The sequence below is a fragment of the Coloeus monedula genome (genome assembly GCF_965178545.1).
Source record: "Coloeus monedula genome assembly, chromosome: 9".
Taxonomy (NCBI): Eukaryota; Metazoa; Chordata; class Aves; order Passeriformes; family Corvidae; genus Coloeus; species Coloeus monedula.
In genome coordinates, this window is record NC_138789.1 from 7,868,056 (window position 1) to 7,886,208 (window position 18,153).

The window sequence follows — 18,153 nt, forward strand, 5'->3', positions numbered from 1 at the left end:
AGAGGCCCAGCCATAGGCATGGCAGTGCAGACACCTCCGCAGCGGAAGATGCTGTGCCTGTGCTTTCCCTGGGAACAGGGTGTCCAGAACATTTCCGTTTGGCAGGAGGTGCAGAAGGATACAGGACTGCCAGAGCGTGGCCGCTTCCCAACGGCGTCAGCCTGAATTTCGGTGAGCACACAGAGGTCTGCACTCATGGCTGGGAGCCTGCCTTGGAATACGCTGCTTGCGTGACCCCAGTGTGTGCAGTGTGACTGGAGAGCCACGGTGTGCCGTGCCATGCCATCGGGAACATTTCCCTGTCACCCAGAGGATGGAGGGTGATAGACAGGCTTTTCTGGAGATGGAAAAGGAGCCAGGCAGCCCCTAAGGATGGCTTTCCGTCCGCCCCCAGCTCGCTGGCACACAGCAGGAGGTGGGATGCGCAGGTCGGCCGGCTGCTGACCGGCAGCGCAGGCCCTTTGGGGAAGTGGCTGGCGGCTCCTCAGAGCAGCCCCACGTGCGGGGGCTCCCCGCAGCCTGCTCCGGCGGGCGATGCCCGAGTGCCCCCCAGGGCCAGCAGCGGGCTGGGGCCGCGAGGAGCCCCCGCCGCAGGTGGGAAGCGCCGCCCGGGACGGCCCCGGTCCCGCCCCGCCGCCCGCTCGGCCCCGCCCGGGGCTCGTCCCGCCGCCGAAGGGGAAAGGACCGGGAGAGTAGCGGAGGGAGGATCGGAGGGTGGGAGGGAGGACCGGGAGGGACGGCAGGAGGAGGAGCGGGGCGGGAGCCCGGGCCGGCCCCGCCCGCCCCGCCGCTCCGCACCTGAGCGAGCAGCGGCGGCTCCGCGCCGGCCCCGGCCCCGGCCCCTCCGCCGCCCGCCCATGGCTCGGCCGCTGCCGCTGCTGCTCTGCTTGGCCGCGCTGGGCGCCGGCTGCCGGGCAGGGACCCCCCCCGCCGGCACGGCCGGGCCCTCCGCCGAGCCGCTGCAGGACGAGGCGGACAACCAGGAGAACATCCTCTCCCAGGTACCGCCGGGGCTGCGGGGCTGCGGGCACCTCGCGGGTGCTGCACCCGCGGCGTGGGGCTGGGCACTGCCGGGAGGTGCTGTGCGCACCCTGAGGGGTGCTGCGTGATGCTGGGTGTTGTATGTGCTCGACAGAGCTGGGCGATGATGAGTGTACACTGTTGGCGGTGCTGGGCGATGCTGTGCTCGTCCTGGGTGGTGCTGGGTGTACACTCTCGGTGGGGCTGGGTGATGCTGTGCACTCGCCCAGCACTACTGCCGAGCACTGGAGGAAGTTTATCATCTGGCGCTCAGTGAAATCACTGAAGCCCGTCTGGGAGCACTTCACAGACTCCATCCTATCATTTTTCCGGGGGAACTCAGAAAAAGGGGAACTCCTTGGGAGGAGAACTGGTGGAGCCTCTTTGTGTGCCGAGGGGAGGGATCCAGGCTCTTTCCCTGCCAGTGGGATGCGGTGGAGGTTTCTGTTAGATTTGGCTGATCAGGCTGTGTGTTATTATCTGCCCTCGGAAATGGCTAACGCAGAGACTATTGGAAACGTACCGCCAAAGTTATTTTTGTGCTTGGGCTTTCAGAAGCGCTGTCTGCAAATCTCCGTAAAGGAAATTCCTGGCATTGTATAGGGCTAATCAGAAGTACTGCTTCACCACCAGGTTACACTGCTTATATAGGGTGGCTTTCAGTCCCTCTTCCAATGTACCCTTACTCTGCTGGTAAAACAGTCTTGCTCTGGATAGCAGGTGACTTATTTGGTCTTTTGGACATTGAGCATTAAAAGAAAGCAGGATGGGGTTTGTATTTAAAATTATTGTATTTAAAATTTAAATTTTTCATTCTGCACACAGTGGAATAAAAAATACCCGGTTGGAAGAAGCCAGTTTTTATTCCCCTGGTAGGCAGTGATTAGCTCTGCGCTCTCTAGAAAGCTCCTTGGCTGGCAGATTCTGGAGAAGCTGGCCAGTTTCCTCGAGGCTCAGGGTATCCAGAGTGTCCTTGTTTGGACCTTGAGCTCTGGGCCGTGCTTGTCCCTGGCTGTGCAGGCAGAGGACGGCAGGTTTGCTAACTGCTGGTGACCTGTGCTCAGCTGTTAGGTGACTACGACAAGGTGAAGGCGGTGTCCGAAGGCTCCGACTGCCGGTGCAAATGCTTGGTCAGACCCCTGGGCCGCGGCGCCTGCCAAAGGATTAACGAAGGCGCTTTCAGAGCCGAGGATTTTTACACGGTGGAAACCATCACGTCAGGACCCAGCTGCAAGTGTGCGTGCGTGGCCCCCCCCTCGGCCCTCAACCCTTGTGAGGGCGACTTCAGGCTGAAGAAGCTGCGAGAGGCAGACAGCAGCGACCTGAAGGTAGGAGAGCAGCTTGAGCTCCTGACACTTTGGGGACAAGGAGATCTTTTGAAGCCTTTTCTTTCTGAGCTTTTTCTAAAAAAAACCTTTATTTCCTAACATTTTTTTCCCTAAACCATCTCCTAGTTATATTTATATCTGCATGTTTGATATAAAAATCAAGCTCATCTTAAGGGATTGAGTCGAGCAGCTGCAGTGGATGATTCACTCAATTCATCCCGTGCTGCCTGGGGTTCACCGTGGCTTTCTGTGCTGAGAGCCCAGTAGGGACTGGGCTGCTCCCTGCCCTTTGTCCAGCTCCAAATGTCCCTGGAGGACAGCTCTGATCCGCTCAGCAGTTGCCAGGTCTTTTTTCTGTTGCAGAGAGGGACTCCCAAGGACCCACGCAAAAAAGCTGTTTTGGCTTCCATGGGCCAAAAGCTGCTGATGCGTCAGCATGAGGGTGTGATGCACAGCTGGCTGATGGCAGGATGGATTTGTTGTTTTAAATGCTGACACTCCTCCACTATTTAGTATTTTGTCTCTCTAGTAATGTATACCTCTTTTCCAAACGTGACAGTGTTTGTTTTAAGTACTCCTGACTTTTACTGGATGCTGGTGTGGCAGCTGGCAGCAGCCCCTGCTGAATTTTCCAGTTTGCTACCAATGTAAGGCAGCAGAAAGTGCCACTGGCTTGGTCCAATCCTGGGGAGCCCCTGGAGCGGAAGGTTGAGTGCTGGTGGCACTGGTGGCCCCGGATCCCTCTCAGGTGGGAAGGCAGGCGGCACGCGAGGCGCTGTGGGGCAGCTGCCACCGAGGCCACCACGATGGGCTTGTTCTAATTAATTTGGAGCTTGACAATGTGTTTCATCTTGTCGGACTGCAGACAGTTAGCAGCTTCTTGTCCAAGCGCCCCTGCAGCTAGGGAAGATAAACAGACACAGGCAGACAATCCATCATTCCAGGGGAGGAGGAGTCCCAGTCTGGAGTTGTTTGGTGGTCCCTCGTCTGGGGGAAAGCCAGGAGGTCCCACGTGGCCTTAGATGAGAGTCGTGAGCTCTCTGCGGTTAGGGGAGGGACACCCCCCGAGGTGACAGAGGCACCGCTGTGGTCCCTTCCCGGAGGCAGGCAGAGCTCCTGCACCAGCAGCTCCCTGAGCTCTGCAGAGCCGGTCAGCCTGCAGAAGGAGCAGAGCGGCGTGCCTGGCTTTGCCCTTGGCTCCGGCTGCTCTTCCCACTGGGGAGCTGCTCACAGCCAGCTGCGGTGTGAAAGCCTGTCCTCTAGGAACTGGCCCCGGCTCCCCCGCTCATTTCGCAAGGACTCGCAGCCAGGCGATTTCACAAGGTTTATCCAAACACACACACACGGGGGTTTTGTTTTCTGTGCCACCAAGGTCCATCCCAGGAGCTGGGCAGCAGGATTGCTTTCCCTCCAAGCACAGAGCCCCTCCTGGGGTCGGAATCACTGGGAACAGCTGCTTCTTGTAGGAGAGGCTGGGAAGTAGTAGAGGACACAGCTCCAGTTCTTACGCCACTCATGAGGAGCAGCTCCCACAACTCCTCAGTGAGGGACCGGGTGAGGCTATTCCATAGCTCTGAGCAGTCCCAAAGGGTTTTACTTTCTTTGCTGGTCCAACCAGCACTGCTCTTGCCCAGTCCAGCAGCAGGAATGGCACTGGGTCATTTGTATGTTGTGTTTTACCAGACTTTCTTATGATCTGACACAAAAGCCCTGGGTACTCCACGTGTGGGAGAGCTGTGGGAAGTTCCCTCCCTTGGGTGGGCTGGAGGATGAGTCCCTGAGGGAATGGTGAGAAAGAGAGAAAAATCCAGGCAGCAGGAACATAGCCCTGGGCAACCAAACTCAGTTGAATGGCTGCACTGGTCTTCCCAGCTGAAGGTTTCAGTCCCTTTCAGACCTTTCTCAAGGTCCACTGGGAATTCATGGACCATCAGACCACTGAGAGCCAAAGTCCACAGTGGGTGAAGGGAAGGCAGCAGTGAGTTGATAGGAACATCAGTGTGGTCTTTAGGGGAAGGTCAGCATGGTGCTGGCCAGGAGGAGCATAATCTCAGACCTATTTTTGTGAAATTGCAGCATGCTGCCTGTAGGCACAGTGGGTGTTGTGGGGGTCTTGGTGCAGAGACAGTGCGAGGAGGCTGTGTTCAGGATCGTTTGGAAGGAGGTTAATGCAGTCTGCAACCTTTGTGCACTGATGGAAATTCTCCAGCCTGGAGGGAAAGCGCTGGTCTCCAGTGGCTGTCTGGCAGGCTCTGTGCATTGTATCGGTCGTCTCCATCCAGCTCTCAGTGGAAAGTGGATGCATAGCCATAAAACAGCTCTTGTCTCTTAATGCTGCCATTTTATCTGGCCCCAAAAAATCTTTCCTTTGCTGTCAGCTCCACAGGGAGACTGCAGAGGCCGGGGTGGAAACTCCAAGTGCTGCCAGCAGTGCTGCCTGTGATTCTCCCATATTTATGAAGCTCTGTTGACCAGTTTGTAGCTGCTGGGAGAAAATGTCACCACCCTGTAGTAATTCCTATGCATTGAATATCCTGCTCAGCCTTCGGGGCTGTGAAGTCTGCAGCACCACGCTGGACATGTGGGACACATGGGACTAGGGGGAGGTGGCCCAGGAGCACTTCCCACCAGTCCTGCCATGCTCAGTGTTGTCCTCTGTGGAGCAGCACCAGAAACTGGACAAAATGCAGAACAAGGGCATTGCTGTCCAGATCCCCAGGAATGGTGACCAAGGGCTGGTGCTGGCAGGACACGGGCACAGGACTGACTTAAATACAGTGTCTGTGAAATGGGTGGCTGCAGAAGAGGGCAGCATCCCTTTGATAAAATTGTTCTCCAGGAAGGGAACTGCTGCCAGGCTGGCACCGAATTTCTATTTCTTCACTCTTGCAATTTGGGAGTATTTTAAAATATTTTAACAAGTTTCTTCTTGTTCCAGGAAAAAGAGCACAGGATGGCACAAACTCAGAGTCTGATCTCAAACTGAGCTGCCTTTTTCTTGTTGCCTCTTTTGCTGGCAGTCACGTCACTGGTGGAGTAGTTAAGCCTTTGGGCTTGTGGGAGAGCCTGCCTAGAGCTGGCAAAGAGAGCAGCATTTTACCTTGCTCTGCTACTAATCCCCAGCACCCAAAGCGTGCTCCTGAAGCCCTGAGGCTCTGTAGAGGTGCCGTGTGTTGCTCTGCATGCCGTGCTCTGACCAGGGCAGCAATGCAACAGGGAAAACTTGCTTTCTAATCAAAAACCACTCAGATGGGTGCACCGCCCTTGATTTTCCAGCTGAGGAAACTCTGTGGGGTGTGTTACAGCAAGTGCTGCCGCCTGACTCTGTTCTCTCCTTGCCTTGCAGCTCTCCTCCATTGTCGAGATGCTGGAAAGTGCCTTTTATGGCTTGGACCTTCTGAAGCTGCACTCAGTCACAACCAAGCTGGTGGGGCGGGTGGAGAAGCTGGAGGAGGTGAGTCCTGCTCTCAGTGTCCTTGCCCTTGGTGGGACTCCTATCAAGTTCCTGCTGCCTTTGGTGCATTTAGAGCCGCGTTGCTTGGGAAGAAATGTTAATTAAACATTTGGCTGAAACTAAACCAGACCAGACTTGGATGTCTGAACTAGACCGGACCACAGGCAGTGCCCAGTGCATCCCCCACCCCATCAGCCTTGCCTGACCCTCTCCAGCTCCCCCAGTCCCTCAGGGCCTGGACTGGGAGCAGGATCCCAGCTGTGGCCTTACCAGGAGCAGCATCTCCTTTGGGTCAGAAGGCCCTGCTGTTAAGTTTTTCCTCCTCTCGGTTTTACTTGTGTGCTGGTGCGATGGTTGCTCTCAACCAGGAGCTTTTGTGCTGTTCGATGTGGGGGCGAGAGGTTCAGGACTGGTGAAGGGGTACACTCAGCAGGACTGTGGGGAGCCAAGGAGCTCAGATTCCTGAAGGACCAAGTTACGTCTTGGCCTGTATTAAAAAAGAGCAGAGCCCTCAACCTTCCTCTTTATTTTAGAGCAGACTTCCAGTGAAATAATTTTCACTTCCATACAGTTTAATATTTCTTTGGCTAGCACAGCGTAGGGTTTGCAGTTTAAGCTGTGCTCAGCTATGTAGACACAGGTTGCCAGATTAAATACTGGAGTTTTCTCCCGTGGTCCATATCTGGGACGGTAATTCCACATTCTTGTTGGAGTGGAGCAGTCCTGTTCATCTCCAGCCAGGAGGCGAGAGGCAATGATTTATAAAGCCAAAATTCTGCTTGCAAAGTGTTTTGGGAAGGCACGGTGTGCTCCATCCTGAGGTCAGGAAGGAGACAGCTGAGGGGAGCACGCTTGCCTGGGGGGCTCTGGATTTCCAAGCATGGAAATTGACCCAAAAGGGGTTTTGAGGTCTGAAAATAACAAAGCACCAATGTTCCCCTTTGCAGTCCCACCCTCTTCCTGTGGTTCAGTGTGTTCTCCAGTCGTTACTTGGGTTTGCCAAGGGATTATTTCAGGTGGGGTTATCACTGCACTCTGCTGCAGTACCACAGTGGCCCTGCCTACCAGCCAAATTCTGCAGGGGGGTTCAGAGCCAGCAACGCTGGTGGCACACTGGGCACGTGGGGTGACCTTTGCAGCCTGGTCACTCTGCTCACAGCCTGTTGCAGGGAGGCAGATGGGCAGAAAGCTCAGTGGGGCTGAAGTACTTTGGCCAGAGATGGAGCTGTAGAGGTGTAGGAGCTGGGAATTCACAAGCTGGGATCTTTAATTTCCCAGAAGTGTGGCTGCAGGACCATGTAAAAGCAGCTGAAGCTGCCTGCAGGCACTTGGACAGGATGGAGGAAGACAGGAAAGGCCTGGGTTAGAAGGAGATTGCCCAGTGCTCCGGGGCAGAGCCGAGGTGATGCAGGCAGCAGGTGTGAAATGCCTCCTGCTGCTGGCTTAGCATGGAAATTCCTGTTGGGAGGATGTGGAGGAGGATCACACCCTGCATCAGCCTTGGGGTCTGACACAGTGGACAGCTGAGATGCTGAACTGGAGCCTGGCATGGCTTCAAAGCGTCGCCCTCCCAGGCGGGTGTGCTTTTGGCAGCTGCTCCCCGGCGCAGCAGCTGAGCAGCCTCCAGCAGCATCACAGGTCAGGCTTTGGTGCTGCTTCTCCACTCAAGGGGAGGCAAATTCTATCCCTAAGCAGGTCATAAGCCAAACATTACACAGGAGAAGCGATAAGGGCACAAGGCTGTTGGAATCAGTCATCCTCTCCAAAGGAGGATGGTGTTGAAAGCTGCTCCTGGGGGAGCATTGTGAGATCCCCTGTCGCTCTGCTTACTGCGGCAAAACGCTTGCTGAAGCATCCCTGCGTCATTGGACTCGGCCTCCAAATGTCCTGGTAAATCTGTGTGTCTCATGACTCCTGGGTAAAGACTGGGAATTCAGATGCCTGTGGAGGGAGCTGGGGGTTAACCCCTCTGTTTTTGCAGAGATTAGAGGGTTTCATGAGTTCTATCCAGTATAACAAGGTATTTTAGACAGATGGTGTCGGTAGAGGGAAGGAACCCTCAATCCTTGGTCCATGGAGTGCCTTGTCTAGCAAGGCAGCTCCTCTGCTTTGTCTTTAGCTCACAGCTGTCGCATCAGCTGGCAATTCTGAGGTCACAGATGGAGGTCACGGTGGGTTTTAGGAGAAATTAATGGCAGGACAGATTGTAAATGAAGGATCAGGGTAGCCACCCCCAGTGCCTGTGCTAAAGTGCTTTGACTGATGTGCCACCTATCCAAAGCAGTTGCTGTTTGATGTGTAGAAGCCGAGTGATGAGCAGAGACTGCAACAATCCTTTGGGTCCAGGCTGGGGGACTGAGAAGGGCAAGGGGTTTTGCCTGCTGGATGAGCTGCAGCCAGCCCCAGCTCCCTCCTGGTCACTTGACAGCTCTCTGAGGGTCACTGGCTCTTGTCCTGTCCCCAGATTCTCAGATTCTGTGGGAGCAGAGGGTGTTGGGGAGGAGCAGTCCCTGAGTGCTGGCACTGTGTGGCCAGGCCAGGAAACTGAGATTAATAAATGCAAGATGAACTTGCTGCCACAGGCCAAGGACACCAGGATGACTAAAGGTGTTTCAGCTTATCTTTTCCTTCTGTGAGCTGGTGAGTGTGGCTGAAGATGGGGGTTGAAGAACCTCAAGGCCACTCTCCTGCTCCATGGGAACCTGTGGCAAAGTGTGGATCTGGGTTGTGCACACCAGGGATGGAGTTCCTGGATCCCACTGGGGTCAGGGGCATCTTCTTAGCAGCTGAAGTGCCCAGCCCCGTGGAGAATCCCCAGCAATGAGCCCAGGATGGCAGCACAGAGCTCCAGGGCTGTGGTTTGGGGGCCGCAGAACATCCCTTGTGGTTAAGTGGGGTAAAGTCTCCTCTCTCTCTTTTCTAGGGCATGTCCAGGAACTTCACACAGGAAGGCCAGAGGGCAGGAGCCAGCGGGGAGGAGGATCTGCAGGATCCCCCTGGCAGGGAAAACTGTTCCAGCCTCCTCACCAACAGCCTGGCCGACATTGAGAGCTCTCTGCAGCGGGATGCTGAGGCTGCCTACACTCACTCAGAGGTACAGCCACGCAGGCACAGCTCGGTGTCACTGCTGCTGCTCAAGCCAGCCCTGGGCTGTCTCCTGGATGTGGCCACTAGCCTGGGGTGGTTTTCTCCGTGGCTAGAGCGACCCTGTTTGTGTGCCCCCGACTCCAGTCTGTGTGTCTCGGCACAGCCCAGCTGCTGCTGGGACGGGATGTAGGTGGAAACAGAGGGAGGCTGCTCCCTCGGCCTCCCCCCTTCCCACGGGGCTGTTGGTTTTCGAGGTCAGCGGTGGCTGAGCTGCTTGGAAAGCGTGATGTCATTGCGGGGCCGGCTGGGAAGCGGTGGGAAACTCAGAGCCTTTGATTAGAAGGGCTTGGGGCTCGGTGGAGGGACAGCCTGTCGCCTGCCTTCCCTCCCTCCCTCCCTGCCAGGCAATTACCCCTCCACCGCCAGCCCCTGCGCCTGGCCGGCTCCGGGCAGAGGCTCGGGCATCCTTCTGGCCCTGGCATCCTCCTGGCTCGGGCACCCAGCACCACACCGTGGGGTCTGCCCAGCAAGGGGACATCCTCTGCCTGCAGCAGCACTTTCTGTGCAGCCTCAGACAGGGGTGAGCAGGGTGTTTTGGGAAAAGTCCTGTCCAGGGTGTCCTGAAGTTCTTGCTGCTTCAGTGGTGCTATCTAGGATGGCCCGTGCTCCTCCGATCCCTGCTGGGCGACTCCTGGAGCATCCTGCCCTCACCCCAGTGTCCTGCTACAGGGCAGTGGGATGTGTCTGGCGGGGGGGACAGTTAGTGTGTCATTTCCAGCTCAAACAGGGGTGCTCAGCTCCAGAGGATGGCAACAGCCTGCACTTGACCCCACCCCTGCGCTGCGGATGCTGTGGGGATGGGCTCCCCGAGCCCTGGTGGGGTCAGGGCTGGGCTCCCACACGCACACTGTGTCAGCAGGCAGGGAAGTGGCACCAGCCGTGCCGTGCCGTGCCGTGCCGTGCCGTGCCAGCGCTCTCTGCCCCAGGGAGAGCCGTGCCCAGGCGGGGTGTCCGGCCATGCTCCCAGCCCCACTCCCCTGCTCCCCACGCCGTGAGCTGAGCAGCTGCTGCCTGCTGGAGAGGAGCCAGCCCCGGCCAGGCAGGGGAGCGGAGCGTGGGGCTTTTATTACCCCGAGTGACCTCATTTCCCAATATTCCCCTTTTCTCGTTGCTAATTGCAGCAGGGCCCATCTTCTCAGCCAAATGGGCACGGCTTCAACCCTCGGGCTGGCTTTCCGATTTCCTTTAATGAGATGAAATCCTTCAGACCTGAGCTGCAGCAGCTGGTGCCTGCCCCGGGGGCTTCCTGGTCCTTGCCTCGGAAGGTTCCCGCTCCTGCTGGGAAGGTGCCTTCAGCCTCTCTGCCCTGTGAGAGCTCAGTGCACATTGCACACTCTGCAGATCAGCTGCTGGAACCGGCCCCTGGCATGCCAGGGGGTGAGCCCTGCTCTCCCTGCCTGCCCTGCATCCCTGAATCCCACAGCCTGGGCCTTATGGACCCCTGAGTCCTGGAACAGCAGGGTGGCACCAAGGATATGGAGGAGCAGCTCTGCTGTCTCCTGGAGGGTTTCTCGTGGCAGAATGGACTGAGGGAGACCCTGAGGAAGGAGGGAGCTCAGATCCTCCTACCCAGCATGGGGCTGCGCAGCCTGATCTGCCCTGTCGCCAAAACATGGTGTTTCTGGTAACAACCTCCTGTGTCTCTTCCAGGGAAAATATGAAGAAAGATTCCTGAAGGATGAAACTATCTCCCAGCAGATCAACTCTGTGGAATCCCTCTCGGAGCTGCACCTCTCTCTGGAGGACAAGAAGCCTGAGCAGCTCTTGCAGAGGAAGCTGCGGGTGAGGAGCCGGCCTCCTTCCAAGCCCACCATTGTCCGAGGGGTCACCTACTACAAAGCCCAGTCCACCGAGTCAGAGAATGACATCGAGGAGCAACGTGAGTTGGGTATGCAGCCATGGTTGGTGGGATGGCTGGCTGTATCCTGCCGCAGACCAGTGCCTCATCCCCTGGGAATGTGTGCGCAAAGCGAGTGGGAGCAGCAGGGGGAGGTGGGACAGCTGGTACCTCACTGCTGTGCAGCCTTTGAGCTGTGTCTGTGGAGCAGTGAGGCATTGTTATTCCATGGAAAATCACTGCTAGCTAAGGAAATAGGTCACTGCTTTGGTTCAAAACACCCAGCATCAACACCTTTCCAGAAGTAAATGGAGGTTTATTAAATGTGTTCGTGTTTCAAATCTGCCTGCCCAATGGCATCCCGTGAGGTTTGTGCTGTGGAAGGCAGCTCGGAGCTCACAGCCCTGGCTGTGGTGGGAGCAGGGGCTGAGCCCTCAGAGACCCACAGAGTGGGCAGCATGGGCAGAAGGACAAACACCCTCGCTGTGCAAATTGACTTAGCAGAAAGGTTGTCCAGCCCTGCCCTGCAGGGGGGGCTTTGTGAGCCCCTGGACATGAGGAGGAGCAAAGGGTGCCCATCCTGGCTGGGGAGCCCCAGTGGTCCCCGTGGCCTGCCTGAGGTACCTGCTTTGGCATCCCGGGTTAGGTAGGTGGGATCTGGTTGGGAATGAAGCTGGGTCTCCATCCTGCCCAATCAGTCTCTGGGATGTGTCAGGGCAGAATTGCTCTCCATCACCTCCTGCTCTCCCAGCCTGAGGTGGTGGATGTGGCTGTGATGGTCTCGCTCACCTCCTGACACGGGTGCTGTCAGGCTGTGCAGTTCAGCTCTTCTCTGAGGGGACATGGAGAGGGATTTAGTTCCAGACAGCCTGCAGGGGTGGGCAAGGAGCCAGCTGGAGGGGCTGTGGGGGATTGGCTCCCCTCGCTGCGGGGCTGACCCCTGTGCCTGTGTTTGGCAGCGGACGAGCTGTTCAGCGGGGACAACACGGTGGACCTGCTGATCGAGGACCAGCTCCTGAGGCCCAGCAGCAGGGCGGGCGAGGCCGTGAGGAAGCCCTCCCCGGTGGGGTGGCCGCCCACCCCTGGCAGCACTCCCACCACCCTGCCAGCCGCTGGCACTGCTGTGACGGCCACAGTGCCCCCGTCCCCTGCCACACCGGACCCCACCGCTGTGAGCTGGCTGACCCCCACCCCAGAGACCGTGACTGCCCCGGCAGGGCTGGTGGAGGAGGGGACCCCACAGCTAGCGGCAGCCTTGGCCAGCACAGTGGTGGCCACAGCCACGGAGAACCTGCCCGTGGCCACCCCCACTGGAGGCTGGAGTGACATGGAGAGCAGCCCAGGAGCTTGGGTACAGGCGAACACCCCCGCAACACCGGTCAGCCCGGCCATCCCTGCCACCCCAAAGGAGGGCCTGGAGGAGGAGGACATCAGGAACATCATTGGTGAGTGCCTGCAGGTCCTGCACCCATCCAGCTGTGTGTGTGGGGGCTGGCTGGTGCCCACAGTGTGTCCTGCTAAGCAAAGCATACCTGGATTTGGTTGCAGGTGGGAGGTGTCATGGAGATGGTGGCTGGGCAGCACTTCACTGGGGTGCCAAGTTTACTTATGAACTCTGGAACCTACTGGAGTTTCCTCCCACCTTTAGGGGCTGGGCTGGGCAGGGCAAAGAGACAGGACCTGAGGCAGGCAGCAGCCTCAGCTGGAGCAGGAACATGGCTGAGGCTGTGGGGAGATGTTTGCGGTTGAAGCTACACCAGGACGGCAGGGGGTACCTGCTGGGTGAGGAAGGGGCTGGAGGGGGGTGATGCCTCCAAGGTCAATGTGGCCACCCTGCCTCTGGCCTCACAAGCTGCCCACGCAGGGCGCTGCAAGGACACACTGTCCACCATCTCGGGGCCCACCACCCAGAACACCTATGGGCGCAATGAGGGAGCCTGGATGAAGGACCCCCTGGCCCGGGAGGAGCGGATCTATGTCACCAACTACTACTACGGGAACACGCTGGTGGAGTTCAGGAACCTTGACAATTTCAAGCAAGGTGGGTCTGCACTGTCTCTGATAGCATGCTAGCCACTACTCAGCTGATCCAAGTAGCATGCTCATTCCTGGGGATACTACATCGTGGGGGGATGATCTGTCTGGGGACCGTCCCCTCTAGGGTGCTGGCACCTGACATGGGGGGTTCAGAGCATGGGACAGGTCAGGCTGTGGCTGGTGGCCAGGGAGGGAGTGCAGGCAGAGCTGGAGGCAGAGGGTGCTGAGGCATGGCCACCCGCCCCACAGCAAAAGGAGGGTCTCACCAGCCAGTGTCTGCCCTGCAGGTCGCTGGAGCAACTCCTACAAGCTCCCGTACAGCTGGATTGGGACAGGGCATGTTGTCTACAACGGCTCCTTCTACTACAACCGGGCCTTCACGCGCAACATCATCAAGTACGACCTGAAGCAGCGCTACGTGGCTGCCTGGGCCATGCTGCACGATGTGGCCTACGAGGAGTCCACCCCGTGGCGGTGGCGAGGCCACTCGGATGTGGACTTTGCTGTGGACGAGAATGGCCTGTGGGTTATCTACCCGGCCATCAGCTATGAGGGCTTCAACCAGGAGGTGATCGTGCTGAGCAAGCTGAACGCGGCTGACCTCAGCACCCAGAAGGAGACCACGTGGCGGACGGGGCTGCGGAAGAACTTCTACGGGAACTGCTTTGTCATCTGTGGGGTCCTTTATGCAGTCGACAGCTACAACAAGAGGAACGCCAACATCTCCTACGCCTTTGACACGCACACCAACACGCAGATCATCCCCAGGCTGCTCTTTGAGAACGAATACTCCTACACCACGCAAATAGACTATAACCCCAAGGACCGCCTGCTCTACGCCTGGGACAATGGCCACCAAGTCACCTACCATGTCATCTTTGCCTACTGAGACCCCCCACCACAGTGGGGCACTGCGAGCCAGGGGCCACCAGCACCTTTTATTATTATTTTTATTGTTATTATTGTTATTTTGTACAAATTGAAGAGTAAATGATGGGTTTTGTTTCAAGCTGGTTTTTCATGGCGGATTGTAGATCAATCCCCAGGCCAGAACCACCTCCTTCGTCTTTGCTGTATCCTTGCTTCTGATTTTCCTTCCCAAGGGAAGGAGGTTCTCCTTTGGAAGGGCAGCCCCGGCTCTCCTGCCCAGGGAAGAGGAGGTGGCCCAGCCACAGTCCTCCTGATGATGTTTTTAGCTAAAGATGATCAGCAAGACACCCTGAACCAGTGCAAAGCTGCACGCACCAGGTCCCAGCGGGATGCTGATGCCTGCCTGTCCTGGTGGAGGACCTGCATGTCCCATGGGAATGTCCCGTCTCTCAGGACCATCTTCCCAGCTGGCGGCCAGCAGGCCCTTTGGAGATCCTGCTGTACAACGGGGCTGTGAGCACAGCTCCAGCAGCCCCTGGTGCTGGTACTTACACCGAGGACTGTCCCCTCCAGCCGGGGCTCTGCTCTTTGCAGGCCGCTCTGGGGGCTGGGCGCACCCTGAACCCTGACTCATGCCTGGAGGGAGCTGGCGGCGGGAGGGGGATGCTGTAAATACGTGTAGATGGCTTTTGTTTGTTCATTTTGTAACCCAAAGTAGTCCCCCTTGGCAGTTGCTGGGTGAAGGCTCTACTCAGCTGGGTGCTGGGCTGCCTGGGCACGGGCTGGGGAGCCCTGGGGGCTGGTGGAGCCCTTGCTGTGCCACTCCATCTCCTACATTCCCTCTCAGGTCCCTGCCCACCCTGGTCCTGGACCATCAGGATCCCCTCACAGGGGCACAGCCCTTGCCCTCCTGCCCAGCAGCATCTTGTATTTACCTGCTGTCAGTAATAAAGGATCCAGTACCTTCGCAGCTGTTTGGGGCATTCTTTGGCTCTGGTTCACCCTCTGCGTGCATGAAAATGCACAGGGCTTTTTGGGTGGGTTTTGGTTGGTTTGGGGAGAGCCAGTTTACACACCAGATGGGGACAAACCCCAGAGGGCTTTAGGCTGCTTGGGACTGGCACTGGGGCAGGGGGACATGGCCATGTCCTGCCCTGAGCAGAGCTTGTCTCTGACACCTCAAGTTGTCCTCAGGTCACTCAGGCTGCAGTAAGACCCTCATGGGCTCCTCTGCCAGGCTCTGGGTGAGCAGCTTGTGTGGCGTGCCCCCTCTGCAGCAGCAGGAGGGGGACTGGGTACATGTGCCATGCGCAGTGCCAGCACTGTGCCAAGCAGAGCCACACTGCAGCCTAAGAGATGGCAGGCACAGGACAGGTGTCGCTGTAATTTGCCTAAGGAAAACAGCATTAACAAGCACAATAATAAATATTAATAATAAATAAAGGAAGGATTTTATTGCCTTCAGTACTAGGGACACAGAATTACACAGGATGAGAGATGCTCTCCACCACCAGAGCCCAAGGGTGCTGGCTGAGGATGTGGTGCTGCAGCAGTCCTGAGCCCCCACCCCCCACCAGCAGCCCTTCCCCAAATGCCAGGCTGTGCCGCTCCCAGCCACCACCTCCAGCCCCTCCCCAGCTCCCTGGCAGCAAATGCCCCCCAGAGCAGCCAGCCGCCCCCACCCACGGCCGTGGGGGAGCCGCGTGCCTCTGGCTGGGGCACTGCTGGGGTTTTGGACTATTGTGTGAGCTGGCCCACAGTCAGGTGGGCTGGGGCCAGGAAAATGAACTGGTGCAAGTAGAGCAGCCAAACCCCTGGCTGAGCCCGGCTGATTCCCAGCAGCGCGAGCGCCGAGAGGACGGGAGGCAAAGGGCCTGCGCCGAGGACGTGGCAAAGGGCACAGCTTTTCCATGGTGTTGCAAGGCACATACTTCACAGGGGTGTATTGCTCCTCATCCTCCTCCTCACTGCCCCTGGAGCTGTTTGTCTTGCTGCAGGATCAACCTTTATTTCCTAACAGCCACACACATACACTAATAATAATAATTAAAAACCCCACATGAGCCAGTTAGTGCTCACACCATGAAGGAAAGGCAGCTGGCTGGCAAACTGAAGCCCATCATATTCTGTGCGAACTGCAGAGGGGAAAAAAAATAACGTAACTACATGCTGAAGTCATTATGCAAGGCTGATGCTCTGCTGGCGGCTCATCCCAGCTGAGCACCAGTGTGCTGGAGCTCCTGGGCCCAGCTCCGGCCTGGGACTCGGCCAACAAACGTGGGATCAATGAACAGAGCTCCACAGACACTCTGGAATGGCAGCAGTTGGCTGCACTCAGTGTTTGGGGCAAATGGAATGTTCCCCCAGTGCCCAGCGGGTGGCTGTCAGTGCTGGCGAGGCAGAGAGGGGTGTGTGGGGCTTGAGTGTGTGACCTGTGTGGGGCTTCAGGAGAAGGTGCTGTGGCTGTGTCCCATGGAACTGAAGCAGCCCCTCTGCCCCAGCAGGGCCAGTGCTGCTCCACAGGCTGTTGTTAGCAGTGAAAAGTATTAAATAGCACAGACAAAAAACTCACTCAAACAAAAACCAGGAAGAAAAGAAAAAAACCCTAAACTCAAAAAACCTAAACTTCACAAATGCATCTGCTGCGTGAAATCACTTCCCTTGGGCCAAGCCTTCAGCCATGTAGCCATGAGGGCTGGGGCAGGCAGCAGCAGGATCCTGGAGAGCCAGGTGAGGGGTGGGCAGTGTCTCAGAGGCAGCCCAGGCCCCGGGGCAGTGCAGGTTGTTCTGTCTGTAGTGCTTTAGTGGTAAGTGCGGGCTCCCACTGCCCTCCTGGGTGGCTTGGGCTGGGCTGCCCCTCCACACCGCTGCATCCCAGGGCTTTCAGCTGAGGGAAGCTGCACAGGCAGGGATTTGGGCAGGGACTGATGAGGAGTGGGGCTGTCTGGTCAGGCTCAGCACCTGCAGGGGGGAGCTGGACACTGCTTCCTCCTGCTGCCTGGGCACACCACAGTGAGAGAGGCCTGGGTGTCTGCTGTGATGTCTCTGGCTCACCTCCGGCAGCCTAACAGGGACAAAAATTAAAAACAACCCACAATTTTGGACAGTGCATAAGTAGCAAGGATGGCCTGTGTCCCCCCATGCTGCATGGGGCCCCCAGGACTGTCCCTGGCAAGGAGCCAGATGAGCTGCATAATCCCAAGGCAGGATGTGGCCACTGGGTAGGGTCAGGCACAGGAATGGGCTAAAGGGGACTGTCCCTGCCGTGCCCACGTGCCAGGAGCCCCAGGACCTGCCAGGGAAGGGGCTCAGGCTGGCGGCAGGACCTGCTGCATGCCGGGTGCTCCCCTGTGCACTGTCACAGGAGCTACTGCAGGGATTTGACAATGGCCCTCAGGACATGGGGCGTCTCTGGGACGGAGGGGGATGAGCTGTAGAAGGTGCCGGTGTGATTTCTGCGCTGCTCTCGGAGGTACGGAGGGACAGAGGAACTTTTGATATGGAGGATCCTGGTGTCCATCACCTCACAGTCAATCTGCATCATCACCTCATAGTCCTGCCCATTGATCACATTCTCTGCAAAAGTAAGGATTAAGAAAAAAGGTCAGAGGTAGCCCTGCAAGCCAGGGATCCAACAACACTAAAAGCAGAGCTTTCTGGGCCTTTTTTCGTCTGGAGCAGGAGCTGCAGTGGGGGAACTCCCTTTCTGCAGCTGCGCACATGGAGCTCCATCTCACACAGCAGAGCCCCAGACTGCTTGTGACACCTCAAAGAGCCCAGACCACATTTAGCATGTGCAGTCACACCTAGAAATTAATGTCTTTTATTTCCCCTTCTTCATCTGCACATAATTACTGACGGAGTTTGCACTGTGTAACATTTATTACAGAACTGTTGTTCTTGAGCCACTAAAGTATGAGAGCGATTGAAGATACAGTTTATTTAAGAAAGCTGAATGTTTCACTTTTTGTAACCCTCTTGACACTGAGGATCTTGAGGAATTTCTTCACCAGTTTATTAATAAAAAAAAGCTAAAATGTGATCTCTCAAAAGAATTAACTATGCCTCACTCCTGTCCTGACCTGGCTGTTGTACTTGAGTGATGTGGTGACATTGGGCAAGGCCCTGACAGACCCCTGGACACAGGAAGACCCAGACCAGCACGTGGGACCCCAGTGCGGCCCCAGGCCCGGCACATCTGCTGCCACAGGAGCTCCTGGGCTTACAGGCTGTGCACATGGCTAGCATCTGCTGCCTGGATTTAAAGGTGGGAGACTATTCCCTGCAAAGACAGTGTGCCCAGGAATGCAAGAGCTGAGATCGGATTTCCAGGCACGACCAATCCTTTCAGAGTCAGAAGACTGCCACTGGCAGGGTTTCCTTTCTGTGCAGAGGAGGATGGAAGATCACCTAATGGAAAGCGTATGGACTGGAGGAATGCAATATACATTACTAATTTT

General features: G+C 57.1%; 2 protein-coding genes across 4 annotated transcripts in view; one reads left to right on the forward strand and one right to left on the reverse strand.

The window, feature by feature from the left end:
- Positions 1-857: 857 nt before the first annotated feature.
- On the forward strand, positions 858-14,636 carry OLFML2B (olfactomedin like 2B; the record flags this gene model as incomplete). Of its 2 annotated transcripts, none has more annotated exons than XM_082287075.1 (8): positions 858-1,001; positions 2,085-2,348; positions 5,695-5,802; positions 8,726-8,896; positions 10,600-10,837; positions 11,746-12,231; positions 12,651-12,827; positions 13,111-14,636. In XM_082287075.1, 8 exons carry the CDS (start codon positions 858-860, stop codon positions 13,710-13,712), a joined length of 2,190 nt encoding a protein of 729 aa, XP_082143201.1. In that variant the 3' UTR covers positions 13,713-14,636. The 2 variants fall into 2 exon arrangements, with proteins under 2 accessions (XP_082143201.1, XP_082143202.1); XM_082287076.1 differs by having other exon boundaries at positions 10,600-10,828.
- A 704-nt stretch (positions 14,637-15,340) lies between these two features.
- Positions 15,341-18,153, reverse strand: part of ATF6 (activating transcription factor 6) — a 72,972-nt gene continuing 70,159 nt past the window's right edge. For both annotated transcript variants that reach the window (XM_082287479.1, XM_082287478.1), the window contains exon 16: positions 15,341-17,269. In XM_082287479.1, the coding sequence (XP_082143605.1) occupies positions 17,061-17,269 (209 nt within the window). In that variant the 3' untranslated portion in view covers positions 15,341-17,060. The remainder of the gene's footprint in view (positions 17,270-18,153) is intronic.